Genomic DNA, 18,878 nt, shown 5'->3' with positions numbered 1-18,878 from the left:
TTTAGCTTCTGGAATCATGTGCTTGCACAGGATCTGCTTTATTCCACTGAACACAATACAAGGAGTTGGCAAGAAATTCTGGAAGGGTAAGACTGCCTTGAGAAGGTACATCACAGTTCTGACACTAAAGATTAATTTAAATGGCTACTAGTAGTTCTTCTTCAACCTTATTGACACTTAAGACCACTGATAGCTTTTTCTCTGAGTCAGAGGTTTAATCATTACCTGAAGCTGCTCTTCCAGTGCTGCAGTAGCTCTGTCTCCATTGTTTTCATCCACTACCACTACCATATGGGTAAGAGAATTCACCTTGACTTGTTCCTGTTCCAGATCTTCTTGAAATGCCTATAATTAAAGAATATGTGTTAGAAAATGTGTTCTAAATAAGAACATATTGGGTTTGGAGTTCCACTGAATGATTAATGTGTGTAATTAATCACCTTTGAGATTTTTTTAATCCTATTGCTGTCAATACTAAGCAATTTAAACTTATTTTGTGACCTTAGGACATATAGGTGCTAATATAAACATAGTGGGCAATTTCAATTCCTTTTAAAAAACAGCTTACTCTTACTCACAAGTCCTAACTCCTGATAGTATTTCAAACTAGAAACTTATCTGGAGAAAGCATTTGTTGAATTGATGTAGTTGACTTACAAATATGAGTATAGCATGTATACATACCATTAGCCTGAAAAATTTAAATAGCCACAGTATTAGATTCTGTACTCCATATTAACATATTAAAATAGTTTCATTTTCATAATTTTAAAAATAATTAAAAATACATAAAGCTTTTATAATTAAACAACTCCAGACTGGAACTCCTACTACATTGGTAACATAGGATGAAACTGCTGAGGAGCTCACTCAAGATCAGGAAATGCATGCAGCACCCCTGTTTCACTTATTGAAGAAATCAGGAAATGAAGTGAGAGAGACACTTTATGATTTCTGAATGTCTGAGGAAGTATTTTCTTGTCCTTTTAGACACCTAGTACCTGTGCAAGCTGCAATAAAACTGAGGATAATCTGCTAAAAAATAGCACATTGCTAAAAGTGAAGAAAGTTTTCTCAAATCTCTGCAAATTGACATATTGATATTTTAATAATTTCTTCTGTTACCATTTGTTTTTCATTGTGCTAACACACAGAATGAAGATAGGCAACAAAAATGGAAAGAGAAGGAATTAAAGAAGTGTTGGTACTGAAACTTCAAGCCACAGAAAAGTTAATATTAAATTTCTTTTCATAGTTTTTGTTACTTGTCTCCAGATTTAAATTTGGCTATTAACAATCAAATATAGATTTCGAATCCCCAATACTTATTCACTGTTTTACACTACTGAGTTATGTGCTGTGTTTCTTAATAAAAACATCCCACTGCTATGAAATAAAATAAGGTATCAAGGATAATATTCTACCTCAAACACTCTTTAGGTGGTTATAGCTAGCTTCAAATCAATGGAAAAATTGTCCTGGATTGTGTCCTAGGTACTTCATCAGAGTTTGCTCTAGTTCTCAGCACATATTTAGTATGATAGTCACAGGGTGAAAAATAGCATGGCTAACCTTGTCACAACAGTAACCTTGACTGTACTACAAACTGTGGAATTTCACCATACCAAATTTTCTGCTGCATTCTGAAGCAGAACAATTTACTGGGTTATAAAAAAACAAGTCCTTGCTGAATATTAGGTCATGCATTTTAAACCTCTTTGGTAAAACTTACTTTTATTTGAAAATTAAAACACAAAATAATATCATGTGCCTACAAGCAAGAGAAAAGGAATTCACAGAATACTTTGGTTTTAAGGCATAAATTCCTTACTATAACACTTCTCAGAGTTTTAATTCTTTCATGGGCATAGCTTTTGAGCAAATATATTTATAAGAATTCTCCTTTTTCTGACTTTCATGCCTTTGATTATAATTTGCTTCAGAGCTATAGACTATAAAGCAGTTCTTAAGGACTGTGAAGTACACAAAATTGTTAGAACAATGCATAAAATTCAGACCTTGACATTTTATGACCCAACACTTGATCGGGAAAGAGGAGTCACTGCACTCATGGATAAGACCCTATTACACAGCTTTCTTCCCTCAGATTCAATTCCCTTTTTAATCCAAATGACAATAAATACATTGCTCTGCAACACTACAGCCAGGGAGAAGGTGAATTTTATTTCCTGATTAGTTGCTATCTGAGAGAATAAATGGCATTCCAGAATGAAACCACAGTTAGCAACAGTGCTCAAGTGTAGGATTGGAGGGCACTTCGGAAGCAGGAGTCTCCCACACAATCTGAAAAGACTTGAGAAGTCAGGGAAGTAATAAAACCAGAAAGCTGAGTCATTTTCAAATCCCCAGAAAGATTCAATTTGCCCTGAGCTAAAGCACTGTTCTTTATAATCCAAGTGTCTGTTTTTACCATAAAATTCACTGTTGACAATCATTTGTATACAAGTTTGCTGAAGCAGGAATATACTGAGGGCACTCTTAAGACTGGAGTACGCTCTGTTCGAATGAGTTTCTAACAAGTTCTTCTGAGCTTGTAGCAAATTTCTAGGGATTTATATTGTATGATGGGTTTAGATGTTGATACATGGGGACAGCACAACAGAGTCATAAAATTTTACTGTTCCTTTAATTCCTATCTACCAGGTAAAAAAATATTCTGATATACTCTGCTTCAAACTGAATAAAAATATCTATTTAGGGTATCAAAGTACCCAAAACAAAATCTACTCCCTATATTTTAACAGTTAGGAAGTGTCTCATTTCACTGTTGCAATTAATTTGAAGCACTGAAATATCCTAACACCAAAAATTTTCCATTGTTTCTGATATTTTTATAAAAAAGAAAAAAGCTCAGCCTGCCAGAAACATTACAAATACTTAAACAGCTTAAGCTGCTTTAAGAAGCGAATGAAACTATAAAATCTACTACAATAAATTGTATAATAATAATGAGGAATATTAAGATTAGCTCAATTAACAGCACATTTTTTCTAATTATAAAATTTCTAATACAGTATTCTTCTGAGACAGCTCAATAGCCCTTTAGAGATGTATTGCTAGAAAAGCAATTTTCTCCTTTTATAATATTATTAAGAAGGAGCAAAATCAGACAAAAGACAAAATACTGCTGCAAAGACTAATAATTCTTCACTGAAATGTTTGACTATTACTTCAACATATATTAACTACACTGGACTTTTACCAAAACCACATACCTTACTAATGACAAAAAAAACCTTCAAGAATTTACCTCTATTTCAGTCCAGTCAGAAATTTTTCTGTACTATCAAGATATTCCTTCTGAAGATATAATACTGAAAAAAGCATCATGAAGGAAACAATGTTATATGATGTCTATGGTCTCAGTGATGGATGCCATTACCAGTACACTTTACTGAAGGTTTTTTTTCTTAAAACCAAAACTTTTTCTTTCCACCCTATCAAGTAGATTGCCTTTTGAACAGATAATACATTTGAAAATAAATTCACATAAATTATTAATGTTCACTAAGTCATCCCATCAAAAATATGAAGAATTAGGATGTAAGAAAGTCTTCACTTAGAATATTAAAATAGAAAGTAAATACCTATTTTTCTCAATATTAGAAACAGCATAAAGAGATTGCATAAATAAGAGAACTAGATTTAATGTTAGCATTTAAATGCAAACTGAAATAGGAAAGAAGGTATTTAAGTCTTAGTACTCATGTAATCTAAATCTTTCAGGTTTCTTTTACTATGACTTCATAATTACCTGCTGTCTTTTTTTAAAAAGCAAATTTAATGTCAGAGTATAGAGTTAGCTAGCAAACCCATGTATTGAAATGCACAGACTTCTCACAGAGTAAGAACAGGTAGGACAAATAGCAGCAGTAGGTCTAGAATTTGTATTTTTCTTCTGTAGCCTTCCTTAATCAGGATGCAGAAAAATCACCTCTAGCACAAAAGTGGATCATGCAGTCTTTTGCAGCTTTTGACCTAATTTCAAAAACTCTAAAAGCTGGCTTTGAGATTGTATATATGATTTTTAGTATGATATGCTTTCCAGAACCTGGACTACCACTGACACAGCCCATCAAGTGTCACCTGTTAAGAGGTCTCAAAGCACTATGGAACTGAACTGCTTTGAACCACAAAGATGCAGATGTAGAAACAGTAACAAGTCATAAATGTAAATATCCATGTTCTCAAAAATCAACTCTTTTCTACACTATTCTCTGTCATAGATAGGTATGTAAATATCTTTTAAAATTTAAATTTATTTCCAGACAGAAAATTTAATACTGTTAATGAAATAAAGCTACTACATAAATGATAGTCTCTCTCTTTAATTTTTTATTTTTCCAATTAAAAAAATTATTCTCGTGGAATGTGGAAAAAAAATGGCTGAATTCCCTCTTACATTTATTAGCTTGATCTTTTTAATTAATTAAATACATTACTAAGAAATATTTTTTACAGTTAGAAACTAGAGCCTATTTTATACTTCTGTACATGTACATACAGAGTCCCAGGAGTCCAACACGAGGACTCCTAGGGGTCAAATTATAACTACTACAGGAAGCAATGAAACAAAACAAACAAACAAAAAAGTAACACAAAAAAGAAGAAAACACAGGTATTAAAAACTCTGATATATTCTTATTGTACTGTTTAATGAAAGGATGGTATAGTCACCTCACATAGTCTAAAATATTGTTTATATTTTAAAAGGAAGTATATTTTTTAAAATATTAGGGTAAAAGTCAGAATTGTGATAAAATAAATTGTTAATTGTACAAAACAACCAATATTAAACCAAGATTCCATATTACTTTGCTATGTCCTATTTGCAGGAGTGTGGCTTCTAAAATTTAAAAAAACTGAAATTATTTTTTATGCTTCTGAAATCATACCTTATGCTCTTCTACTTGATGCTTTAGGTCCTCTAGATCTGGACCTAAGGGCTCCAAATCGATTTTCCTTGTCCTTTCCTCTGTTTTTGTCAGCCAGTCAGCTAATTGGGCTAGCTGCTGATTCTGCAGATCCATTAGCGTTTTATGTAAACTGTAAAACAAATAAGTAATTATTTTGATTGATACATGAATGAAAAGAACAGGCAGAAATATCTACCATATATACTTGTAACTGATTGTCATGAGGCTTCATCTCAATCCAGAATAAAAAAAAATACATACTTTCAAACAGGTAACTGAAAATTTGTTGAAACAGTTTTGATTTAGGCAAGTTGTTTTGAAACTTTTCTAAGAACCTGAGTACTGCATATACTATACATGTGCATATAATATACTGTCTGTTAAAGTGCTGTCCTTCAGTTGCATGGAAGTTGCATAATTTCTGCTGATTGCTTAAAGCTTGCATTGTCTACTACAAGTACTTCAGAAGGTGCTTAGACAGTTCCCTCAAATTTAGGATATTTAACAGAACAGGTTATTAAATTTTCAGTTATTTGATGGAAAATGCTCTGGAGAATGAAATAGGAAACATATCAGTTCTGCCTAAACAAAGACCCAAAATCATCTGTCCAGAAATCCATTACAAATCCTATACTTGTCATCTTTAGAAACTCTTAATTTTCTGAAAAAAAACCTTCACCTAACCAAAAATATTTTTAAATCAGTGTGTAAAGTGTTGCTGAATGATGGAATTACAATTATTTATATTACCCATCTTTCACATAACATACAATTCTTAACATAGATTTGACAGACCAAAGTCACTCCACGGTCACACTGAGCTTGGTGAAACCATTGCGTGTTATAGTGTATTACTTAAATCTCTAGCACCACTCCTGCAGCAAAAAGTTACTGTCCTGGTTTGGGCCAAGTTAAAGGTCATTTTCTGTCTTGTACTTTTTGCTTTCAGCTAAGTCTCTTTAAGTAGTTGCACTTGCTGAAATTAACAGCAAGTTTCTCAGACAGTGTGTGCTTCTAGGACTGATAACACTTGATGTTTATAGTTACTGCCAGAGACTGGTATGCAGAGCCAAGGACACTGCTCAGCTCTGAGGAAAACATTTTACCGTCCAGGAGGATAAAGAGATCCCACCTGAGCCCTCCTCCTCCCATACATGTCATACTCAGTATAAATTTGAGGCATCACGAGGGCCAAGCCAGATTTCTGGATTTCCTGATTTCCTGCTTCCCTTCCTTCACCCGGCATCCTGGAAGGATCCCGTCCGTTCACCTGCCTGTGGTCCTGATCCGTGCCAGCCCATATCTGTGTGTTCCTGCCTCCAGTTCCCGACTGCTGCTGACTCCAGGAGTCCAGCCTGGATTTTTCCCAGGGCTGCCCTGCAGCCTCGGTGGTGACGTGAGAGTTATTGGGGGAAAAGGGGAGGAGGAATGTGGTTTCCATTTTCCTATATATTTGTATATATTTGGTAATTTTTCCTATTTATCATTACGGTTTCATTAAAGTTGTGTAGTTTAGTTTCCAACCCATAAGTCTCTCTCCCTTATTCTCTCTCCTTTCTTTACCCAGGTGGAGAGAGAGATTAATAGAGAGCGTCTGTTATTCGTTTTAATTGCTGGGCGAGTGTTAAACCGTGACAGTTACTTAACTACCTTCAGAACTCAATGTGGAGATATGAAAATCTGAAGTAAATTTTACAGACTGGAGAAAACTGCCAAGTAAGGAAGACAGTAGAGTCCTATTTTATTTTGCTTGTTTCTCAGTTGGCTTCTTGTTTGCTTCTTGAAAATGTAGCCCAAATTAGAAAGTTATTGTAGTTTTTTTCTCTCTGTGAACAACAGCCCCTAATCACCACAGAAGACTGCACCAAACATAGATATCTACTTTTGGGGCCACATTTAAATTCTTCTGAAAAACAAATATTCAATATGTCAAGATCCCACAGATGCAATTATGTGAAATCTTGAATGTCATTTGTAGCCTGTTCATATTTTAAGGCACATGTCTAAAACTTCGACACTTCTATTGTGTAGTTTTTATTTCCTACCTTTTTTGAAAGAAGTAGAAAAAAAAATCCTTCCAGTTCTGAACCTTCTAAATTGAGCATTTGGTTTCTAATGAAATATTTACATCATTACTTATTCTAACAAATAATTTAAAATAGGAACCATATATACAGTATTAACTCATATTACAAAATTAAGTCACTTTTCAAACCACTTTTTTTAAAATTAAGTTTCTAGTGATATTAGATGTATCTGTTTGTATATATCTCAGCTAACAAATACTCCATTCTTAGATCGTATTCCTCAGTTTATAGCCAATTTCTGGGATCATCTGCAACAGGGCATTGGATGAAAGAGCTTCTTAAAACAAACCTCAGTATGTTTATGCAAAAAATAAATTCAGTATCAGTACAACTTTGCTAAATAAGGGTCGCTTTTTTTCTGTTTTATTGAACAGAAGTTCAACTACATGAAAGTAGCTGCAACTGGAATATAAGCTAAATTAACAGTGGACATTTTAGTTGACATAGTACCACTCATGGAGGTGACATTGCTACTTGCATGTGTTGTTTTAAATAAAAATTAATATTACAAATAAAAACTGTCTTCAGTAAAATCTCATGGAGTTTTCTCTGCAAGAAAATAAAGGCATTGGAGGAAGCTAGGTTGAAATATCTGAAAACTATAAATAATTTTATCAAAATGTCAAAGAAAGATAAAGAAAACAAAAAATAAAGGTAAAGTAAAGGTAAGGTAAATAAGAGCAGGATGAATACAACAGACTAAGAAATATATACAGTACTGACATAGTAACCTACTTGTGTGTCCTGATTTGGGACTCACTGAAGTTACCAGTGAAGATAACTTGTTGAAACAATCAGAAAAAAGGTGAGGTAGGCTACATAAATTGGGTTAAAAAGTTATTAGCATCCAAATTGTTGATAACTGCTGATTTGTATGGCTTCCAGTCTCAAAAGAACACACAAGCTACACATCAAATTTCAGATTAAAAGAGATCTGAGACGGAGGATTTTTCACAGTGAAGTGAAAGAAAATCCCAGCTGCTAATCAAGCTCACAATTGTTTCAAACTCCAGATGTATTATATTACCTGATATATTACTTACTTGCTTTGTTTTTCCATACTTGCTATCCTGAGACTTTCCCATCGAGAATTAAGTAGAGTCATTTGTTCTTGGATTTCATTTTCTTCATCATCTGAAAGTTTTCCAATTGCTAGAAGCTGACTTCCAACTTGCAAAACATTGCCAACACATCCTTGGTGAGCTGTTAATTCCATCATAAAACCCTAACAATGAAAATAAAATCCAGTTTAAAGTTATATTCTTCAGGATGAAAGATCAGAGCTGGGAGAGTTCTCAAATTCCACCACATTCCAAACATGATTTTCAACTCTGATTTTTTTTTTATTTTTCCAATGCCTCCACAAAACTTGTGACACAAACCAGGAATAAACACTTTCACTTTTTGTATTTGACATAGTCTCTAGTGCTACCTTTAAATTTTCCAAATCACAAATAAACACAAGAAAAAGGACTTATATGAACTAGAAATATCTTTGCTTGGTACTTGACTATATTATGGGGTACAAGCAGATAAATATTTACTGAAAGATTAATAAGGACATATACCTCATGTGTGTGAAATTGTTCTTTAACAACTTCCACATCATTGGAAATATCTCCCTGTGCTTTCAATGCATCTTCTGCAGACAGAAGCCATGTCAGCACTTCTTCCAAAGCAGTTTGGTAGTTTTCAAGATCCGTGTCAGACCTCGTCCTCACCGTGCTAAATGTCTTCTCTTCAACAGTTTCTACAAACTGGTCAAAAAGAAACTTTTAAGAGTAGTGCAAATAGCATTTTCTCAGACAGTTCTAACAAAGGAATAAGTAGACCATTGTCTTGTATAAAAACCAGGGGTTTATAAAACAAAAAATATCAGATGGCTAATGTGTGAAAGTAGTTATTACTATAGAATCTGTTAATTGACAAAGATCAGATAAGAGTGAGGGAAATAAAATATCTCAGATTAAATTAGATTTTTTAAAGTAAAGTGTAAAATTCATATTATTCTGAATAGTGACACCATATAAATTGTCACTGTAGAGTGCTTTTATAACAGTTTTTCAATAAATAGTCTGATTTTTCATTTCATTTATTGTTTCTTATTTAAGTATTTTCTCCTGGAAATGAGAAATTTATTTACCACAGGAGGCAGTAAAATTACATCATCAAAAAAAGTAGTAAGTTGTTTGCTAACATTGCAGACAATCTATGGAACATGGTATACAGAAAACAGCCCTGTATGCTACATGCAATTAAGGCTCGAGCTAACCAGACACCCATTTTGTGTGTCTGGTTATTAAACATTCTTAAAAGCTACAAAAGCTCAGAAATCTCATGCCAAATTAGAACTTCTCAAAAACAATCAAACGAGCATTACTGTTGATTTCTCTTTCCCACAAAAGCCACCTTTGTAGTAACATTTTACAAGTCAGACTTACAAGCACAGAATTCACACTTAAGATCTATTGCTTATTCAAAATAAATCGGCAAAAAGCAATTATGGATAACTGTAATAGTACAGTAGAACAACACAGAAGCAAGAAATATGGGTTTGCTGCAAAAGACATCATTCGATTCATTTTTCAAGTTCTGAAGAAGCTTATCTAGAAAGTTAGTACAAAACACAGACTACTGATGTTAAAATATAGATGTGTTTTTATTAAGAATATACCAACACAAAATGTTTTTTTATAGTTAGAAGAAATTGACTCTACTGCTATACTTATACCAATAAAAGGCTCAAAGCAGTGTCTAAACCTTCATCTTGTAGTTTTGGACAGAAAGTCAAAATTTAGCACTAGAAAGCAGGAATTGCAATGAATATGTTTCTTAATTCTTTAAAAGGAAATGTTTAATCTTTCTCTTAACAAAAATTCATCCTGAAATTAATAGATCTAATAATCACATACAGTTTATGTGTATCTCTTTGTTATATGTGTCTTAGGCTGATTAAAATACCAGTCTTAACTTCAGTGTCAGATATGCATGACAAAAAATGTTCAATAAGCCTGCATCAGTAAAACAGACATGAAAATCTGATGAACACAATAGTTTGTGGTTTTTTGGTTTGAAGAAACTACTGTTTTACAGGACATAATCTATCACAGAAAACGTTCAATGTATATTCCTGCTGCCCAGATTAATATTTGAATTGCATGCAACTCCAAATTTTACTACTGCTCTGTAGGAGTAAAAAATTATACTCAACCACCTCATTTCTCAGCAGCAAGCTAGCCTTTTTTTGCAGACACAATCTACGTTGGGAAAGGAAAACTTCCACTGCTTTTATATATGTAATAGTTTGGGTTTTTTTCTAACATTACTGTATAGAATATTCCCACATGTAATACACTGGGGGAAAAATAATTCTACAACAGCTGAGAAAGACTGGGGTTATCATGTTTGCAGAGATTCATGATGGTGTCTCTCAGCTACTTGCCTGAAAAGTCTCCATCTGAAAACCCTCCTGTCTCTAGATCTGCCTTCTGATCACAACATTGTCTCATGTATGAAAAGTGTTTAACAAAGCAGGTTCTAACAACTCTTTTTCTGAGGAATAACTATTAAGTATAATTTTCCCTAATCACGTTGAAAATAATTTTCACTGCTTTCTCATAGTAACACAAATATTGTACGAAATCACACTTGGACACATGAACTTCAATGGCAAAATGAAGCCATTAATTAATTAATTAATTAATGCATTAATTCCTGCACTATTACAATAAGTCTTGAGGAAATTTAAAGACAAGCAAATACTGTAGCATAAACAGAAACCAAAACAGTTACTTGACAGGTATTCCAAAGTATGTTCTCACTCAAAAAAATGGCCAAAAAATGCTCAAAAAATGTTTTTTTTGTTTGAAATTAATATGATAATCCACCCAAGGTTTGGCCTCATTATAAAGCTGAAAAACTGTACTGTTTTGTTTTGGTTTTTTCTGTGTTCAGACATCTGAGTTTTTTAGTACCTGATTTTCTCAGTGGTTCCAGTTGTACTGCAGATGCATTCACCTAGATGAACTGACCTCTCCTTGCAACTGCAGTTTTTGAGATGCAGTAGATTATTAGTTCATTGAAAGTCAATAATGTTTAGGTGGTGTGCATGTTGAGAGGAAAAAAACCAGAACCAAACAGTAGAAAGGAAAGTTTCCTTACAAAGGAAACAAAATGCTGGTACTATTGACAGAAAAGAAAAATGGAAAACTAATCTCTTAAACTATTCTCTTAGGTGCAGTTATTACAAAAAAAAGACTGAAAAAGACAAAGATTTTACTGGCACAGAAGGAAAACTTTGCACAACGGGATTTGGAGTATAGAAGTTGGCTAAAAACTGAAAAAAAAATTTCAAAAAATTGTAGTCATTTGGGTTAGGAAAAAAAGACTAAGACTAGTAAATGTGAGGACAGGTGAGTTAAAAGACAGGAAACAAGGCTGTCAGCTAATCATAAGCTTGACCACAAAGCTTTTCAAAACATACAGGTTTTATTAACTAGGGAAATTGTTTTGCCTGCGTTTACTTAAGGGATTTAATTATATTGAGTATTTTGTTATGACTGTAAAATGTATAGCTGTTTGATGTATTAATGATGACAAGACACACAGTACTTGCCTAAGGAAGGCATTTCCCATTCAAGCAATTAGGAATCAGGGTTCCAAAAAGTATTATGAATTGAGTGGTTGTGTTAAATCCACTTACTGTGAGTGAATAGGATTACTTTTACCACGTATTTACAAAAAAATTACTTCTTCCTGTTGAAATGTCTAGTCTACTCATCATTCTTGAACCCTTCCCTTTTGTGATCCAAGAACAAGGTGCATTCAAAGAGGGTCTATATTTCAGGTGCTTTCATGTCATGCAGTAGACTGTGAGGTCATTTGTTCTCTACCTAACACATAAATAAAAGTATTCCTCACATAAAGAAAGGTGAAATTTTCACCCTACAGTAAATTTTCAGTATTAACTAATGAATCTTCAGAGAACCATTCAATACTAAACAGTAACAGGGTCCTAAATGTATATTAACAGGTCAAGGAGCCTAGGGTCTTTTTCCTACCAAAAAAGCAGCTCTCTTGAAAAATGTCTTGTATTTTATACTGCCATTTACATTAAAAAAGGAAAAGGTAACTGTCTCCAATTTATGATGATCAGTCTACCTTGAAATTTGAATTATGATCACAGCATCATGCAGTAGAGTGAAAAATATTAAAGATGGAATGTATAATATTGTCACATTTATTTAACTTCAACTTTTAAAATGTAAATTCTAAATGTAATAAGGACTTAAGTAACAGCCACTTTAAAGTGCACTGTTCTGTTAAAGACCTTTTAAATGTTGTAGGGTCTTAATTAAATGGTATTCTAAAAATCTTCACGAGCAGAAAAGTCATTAAATGGATAAAAAGAAAAGTGGGAGACAGGTGAATTATGCCCAAGCCAAAAGAAATAAAAACCTATTATCCAAAAAAAGTACTGAATTAGTTCTTTAGCATATCATTTAAGCAATTGAGAAATAAACACAGTCTTTATTTCTTCTCTGTCTGGCAATGGATAGACAAATGGAGAAAGAGAGAAAATCAATTTTACTAGAATATAATAGATTCCAAGAGTAAAAAAGCGAAGCAAACAAAACAAAAAATCATGCTTCATTTTCATAAACATTTCATTATGAATTCTCCAGTCTTATAGCTCAAAAACATGAAAATATGTATTTATGGTTCCAGCATTCTGGAAGGAAAAGCTGCCTTCTTTCAGCACCCTGTTTAGTTGTTGCTCTTTCTTCATTTGCTTTGTTTTATATTCTCTCTCACTTCCGCTACATCTGTAAGCAAAACCAGTGTTAATCCATAGTATCTTTTAGCTTGACTATGTCAGTCATCTGACTATTATATTATCTCTCTTCACTGACTTTATGAGAAATTGTTTCTCCCACCTGTACCTAACAGAAGAGTAACTTGGGCAGGTCCTATCAGTTGTATATGCATATACTAGTTTTTTCCTTGTTCTCTTCACTAACTTTCCAATTTTCTTCATTTTAAATATTCAAAACTTTTATTCACTCTGTAAGACTTTTGCTACTCACATGACCAAGCGTTCCTTTTCCTACTGTCACTATACTTAAGGGCTAATTTTTGGCTGAGCAAAACACCTCTTCTTCTTCCTTTCCAAGGAGAAACGTGCTATTCTTGTATGTCTGAAAATTATTTCTAAGGCTTTTTTCCATACTGTTTCAAAGTCTCCTTTAAACTCATTTACAATGACTGTTTAAGGAATCCTTCTTCCTTCAGTCCAAATAATGCTCAAAACAATTTAAAAGCTATCATGCTCATCCCTACACCCTACAGTCTAAAAGAAATGATTTTGCAAGCTCTCTGCTCAGGCAGTTCCTACTTGCAGGTAAAAAATGTCTTGCTTCACAAAAGATTCAGAGTGCACCTGTGTAGTCAGGACCAGGCAGCTATAGGCTTCTCCACTCATGCATGAGCCACACAAAAGCAGTGCTCTGACCATATGTAACATACATTAGCTGTGTGTTTACCTTTTTGACTATTCTATTACATTGCATTACGAAGACTGCCTGAGCTATCTAGAATATTTATTCTACCATCTTTGGCCAGAATTAACAATCCTCTGTAACAGGTTAGAGGACAGCAAACAGCAATCAGCTAGCTGCAGCAATGTTGATTTTCCTGTGGAAATCAGAATAATTTCTTATTCTTTTAAATTTCTACCAATAGAAATTTTCTCTTAATATTCTTTTAAATTTCTAGCAATTTTGCAATAATATCATTGATAGTTGATGTAGCTGTCTTTATCACATAACACACAAATGTGAGAGAAAATAATACTCTTTCTTTCTGTAGTCAATAGCTACTGTCTAGAACTTTTTAAAGTATAGTCTTGGTATAGAATCATAGAATCATAGAATTGGCTGGGTTGGAAGGGACCTCAGAGATCATCAAGTCCAACCCTTGATCCACTACCGCTGCAGTTACCAGACCATGGCACTGAGTGCCACATCCAGTCTCTTTTTAAATATCTCAGTCTCTTTTTAAGAGTCTCTTTGTAAGGGGAATTACAGCTTAATTTAAAAAAAAAAAGAATAAAAAAACCTCACATCCTACAGCCTGCCAGCAGACTATAATAGGTCAGGAACTCAACTTACCAGCAAGTCAACAAAATATTTTGCTTAAAGAGGGGACTAATATGGTCCATCATTTGGTACCCACTGGAGCTACCAGTACTATTCTTGGTTATCAAGTTCCACCTTCCCAAAATGGAATCCAGTGGTAATAATATTAACTTGTTCAGGGAGATAAATTAAGATTCATGAAATGATAAGACTAAGGACAGCAGCCATCTAGATCCGCATATGCAAAATCTTACTGCAGAAAAAAGAATCCTGATTTGAAAGAAAAAATACATTTGGCTCAATGTCCCAGAAGGGACAGTGAAGAAAAAGTTACATAAAAGGCTATGAGAGAGGCCATATATAACAGTATCAACGGCCAAAAAAAGCAATGAAACTGGAATGACATACTTTGATGCACAGAATGGACAGCATTTAATAAAGCACTGTAATACTGTATTTTACTGTTAATGTTCAGTGTGCAAAGCTAAATCATCTCACTGAACTATTTTTTTCAATACACAATATGGGTTCTCAGTGGCTTCTCCCCAGCTTCAATGGTTAGAAGTCAATTCTAGTTATTTTATATTAATACAGTTAACATTCCAAAACTAGAATGCATACAATTCAACAAATTAATTAATTTCAGCATAGAAGTCACATTAAAATAAACAAATTAGTTTAGTACACATGTATGCAATGAACCTATAAGCCTTTGAAAATGCAGATATTCTTGCTAGAATACTAGTCTCCATGTACTAGTACTACAGGACAGAGTAATGGTCTCCTACCTGAGATCAAAATCTAAATTACCACATACACTGTCACATGGGTACCTGGGAAGAAAAACTATAAAGACTAGAGGATAAAGTAACCTGCAAAAATAAAATTCTAACATACATCGTGGAATTGAAGCCATGGAAATCTTAAGTGATCTGTATTCTAAATTGAATTTAGCACTCTGAGATCAATAAAGGCAAACTAATTAGTTCCCTCCAATGGCAACTAATTAAGAAGTGTATTTTGCAAAATTTAACCCAAGTGATAACCTCAAATATATCACATCCATAACCTATACTGTTTTCAGATGTAAGAAAATATGAAGTCAATTTCTCACCCTGTTCTAATCACTGAAGCAAGCCAGCAGCTCTGCTATTATTTTGGACTTCTAAACCATGATAATTCTTGTCAGGATCTTCATTAAAACCATCTAGTCTGCACAATTAGCATATTTAACCCCAAAACTTTGTTTATATATTCACACAGCATAATATCAAAATACCTTCAAAAGCATCAGTATCAAGAACAATTAACTATAGATACATCTGTAATATGACTATTTTGTGAAATAAAGACTGAGACAAGAGACAATTTCTAGACATACTGATTAGTTTCTGTGAAGTTAAGGCTGAGGCTCTCAAACTTGGATAGCATTATTCAAAATGTGGATTTGCAGTCATCTAAAACCTTAAATAGTCAAATTCGCTTGAACAGGCTGAATACTCCATTATGGCTCTTATGAGGTTTATCTCTATTACATATAGACTTCTCCTAAGTATATTTTAGCTTCTGTTAGGGTGCTCTCCTTCAACAGAAGCCACTTCAAAGAATATTTATGTTCAATTAAAAATGAAAGCTAACAAGTAAGCTATTGCAGAAGAGGTTTGAGTGATTTAATGTGTTTTGGAGTTGTTTGTTTTTTATTTTTTCAATTTCTGTAGTGTCACTACCCTTCCTGTAGCTACATGCTGTGAATAATAAATTAAAAGTTGGAAATGAGATTAAATAATAAGCAGTCATCTCAAAACGGGGATTTTTTTCTCTCTTAATACACCCAAGATTTATAAATTCTGTAATAATGAAGAAATATTACAAATATTTCAATAGAGAATAGAGCAGGAACTATGGAAAAGTATTTCTGGACATACTGAAAGCTATATAAAAACCTGCTAAATATTTAAAGACAAGCAACTGGATGGAAGCACAGGATAAACATCATCTGAGGAGTGTTGAATATAACGACACTATTTCCAGCTCAGGAAATTTCTGAGCCACATATCAGTGGAAGGTAAGTGAGAATTCACAGGTGTTTCAATACTTTTGATCAGTCATACCTGTTTTCCCCTTCCTACGTATCCATTATTTGACAGATACAGAAAACAATACTGGAAGAAAAAAAACCCTTGCTCTGACTAATTTAAACTGTTCTGTTGTCGCAAACACCTGCTATAGGGGCTCTGAAACTTATCTGGGGGTGTACAAAAGCAAAAATTAGAATATCTTTATGCTCCACTGCTTGATGTTAACTTGACTCTTTATAAAACGTTCTTCAAAATTCCACTATATAAGAAAAAGAAGAACTAAAGATGTTTAGATTGCTTTATTTTGCTTAAGCTGTTTATTAACTGTCTTTCCCTTTCACATTTCAGAATTATACTGACAATCTGAGCTTTTGTCCCCTTCTCAGAACAAAGGAAAATGTGGAGTAGGAAATTAATAAATAAATAAAAATATCTTCAACCAAAAAAGCTGCATTATTTTGTAACAGAAACAAAATATTGACATTGTTAGCTCAGTTAAGAACAGTGGAATAAAACATTGCATTTTGAATTACCATGCCAAAAGTAATATTTTTGGGTAATAGTTCATTGTGAAAACTTCAAATAATCTGTTTTGTAGGTCAAATTTGTTTTGCAGCTATATATTTATTGCATGTTATTTTGAAACTTTTGACATGAAAAACTACTTCTGAGAAATATTAATACCTTATTGCTATTTCAGAGACAATAATTCTTATATATATATATATGTACCATATAAAAAAAAAATAGAATTTTATTATTTATTCTCTCATAACTACAAATTATACTGCATTGTTATTTAGAGATAATGAAACATAGGTATCTTAAATTAGATTAAAAAAATATACTTAAGACCATTATAATCTCAAACATTTATGCTTGAAGTTCATATTGTATTATAATTCAGATAACTGGCTAGAATATAAAACATGTTTATTAAACAAAAATGTAACAACTGTGAGGGCATTTGTCATGATGTCACCTGAACTTACCTTCAGGTTCTGTTAATAGGGAATTTGTTTAGAACTCAGATGTAATTACTAATGAGGTGGGCATGAAAGTATCTTTCAAGAACAATAAGTTACAGGATTCTAATATTCTTTTTATAGAGACAATGTGCAACTGCTTAGCTTGTGTAGCTTCTAAATTCTTTAACAGATGCTAATAGTTCCAAAATTGTCAGCTGAAAGAAATACATTATAAATGTACTGTTTTGTAGCCATATTCTTGCTCACTGTTGTCTTTTAATTCTCTACTTTTCCCCTTTTCTGCTGACATCTAGCAATAAGCATTTTCCTAGTTCTGGTACTGCAGACCTGTTGAGATTTGGGTTTTTTTTCGGTTACATTTTCCTAGAACTAAATTAATTATTTCAGTTCTTCAAATTATTATAAAACATGGAAACAGAATCCATATGTATTTGATCATATACTTTTGCCTGAAACCCCTCATGTGGCAGAAAATAAGAGGTGCTTTACAGGTGAAATTTTGCCAAGCAACATTAAGCTTCCCCGTATGATTTAGAAATGTATTAATATTTAATGAAATGTCCCAAAACGTGACTATAAATTGTAGCTATTAAATCAGATTTCCATTTTTAGTAGCATTGTACATGTCCATTGAATGGGAACAAAGCCAGAGAAAAGGTTGAACAGTGAAAAGAGAAATTAAAATTAGGGAAATTAGGAGGCTGAATATGAGTTTTTAAAATGAGCTGAATGAGTTGTTAAAACTTAATTTAAAAAGACATCAACGGAGCAGAGAATGCTTTTGAGACTGAATTTAAAAGAAACAGGAGAGCCAGCAAAAGACTAGAGGAGGCAAAAATGGTGTGGCATTACAGAAAACATTTACTTGGTGACACAGAGATTCAAAAACATTGTGATTAAGAATACGAGAAGGAATAAATGAGGTCAGAGAAAGCTAATTTTTAATGTAATATGTGGAAAGAAACGATGGGCTCTGTAAATAATGGATAATTATAAATAGATTAGAGAAAGTTTTATAGTAGGTAATCATGTTGAGAAGTATGCAATGACATAAAGGGGCTGAAGTAACATGCAACATGTGTTCTGCATCAGAATTTATTTCCAATTTTTCACAGTACTTGGAAATGTAGTTTGGGTGGGAAATTCATGCAACTACTCAGTCGCTTCATCAAATCTCAGTACTTTATAGAGTAGATACAATGTTTTAGAATCTATTTCTTGATCCTACTGTCAACTTTAAACTTAACCAGCTACTCTAAGTAAAATAATACTAAGTACAGGAAAACTGCATTTCAACTAATAGTTTCTATAAAGAGCAAACATTTCCAGTAGCTTTATTTATATTCATATAATTAATATCAGCCTATTTTTAATTAAATACCAGTGGTGAAATTATGTAAAATAGAAAAATTAACATTTTCTGCTTAAAAAACAAGCTGTTTGTAATTGCCATTTTATACTAGATCAGATATTCTTGGCTTAAAGCCTTCACCCTAAGACTAAGACAAATAATCAGCTCAACATTTGCAAATTGCATTATCAACAGAAAAAAAGCAAGTGCTACGAAATTACTATATATCCTTATGCCTACTGATATGTAGAGTCAAGCATGTCACTTTAAACACTTTTGCTTTAAGAGAAAGTTCTTTTC

At 33.0% G+C, this 18,878-nt stretch overlaps 1 protein-coding gene across 4 annotated transcripts in view; it reads right to left on the bottom strand.

Annotated features, from left to right (window-relative positions):
• Nucleotides 1-18,878, bottom strand: part of DMD (dystrophin) — a 950,620-nt gene that overhangs the window by 680,296 nt on the left and 251,446 nt on the right. For all 4 annotated transcript variants that reach the window (XM_030448312.1, XM_030448319.1, XM_030448327.1 and 1 more), the window contains exons 10-13: nucleotides 8,593-8,781; nucleotides 8,068-8,249; nucleotides 4,917-5,067; nucleotides 226-345 (exon numbers count right to left, since the gene is read on the bottom strand). In XM_030448312.1, the coding sequence (XP_030304172.1) occupies nucleotides 226-345; nucleotides 4,917-5,067; nucleotides 8,068-8,249; nucleotides 8,593-8,781 (642 nt within the window). The remainder of the gene's footprint in view (nucleotides 1-225; nucleotides 346-4,916; nucleotides 5,068-8,067; nucleotides 8,250-8,592; nucleotides 8,782-18,878) is intronic.

Source organism: Calypte anna, chromosome 1 (genome assembly GCF_003957555.1).
Source record: "Calypte anna isolate BGI_N300 chromosome 1, bCalAnn1_v1.p, whole genome shotgun sequence".
Lineage (NCBI taxonomy): Eukaryota > Metazoa > Chordata > Aves > Apodiformes > Trochilidae > Calypte > Calypte anna.
Note: the sequence above shows the minus strand (reverse complement) of the source record. Positions and strands in the feature narration are given on the sequence as shown.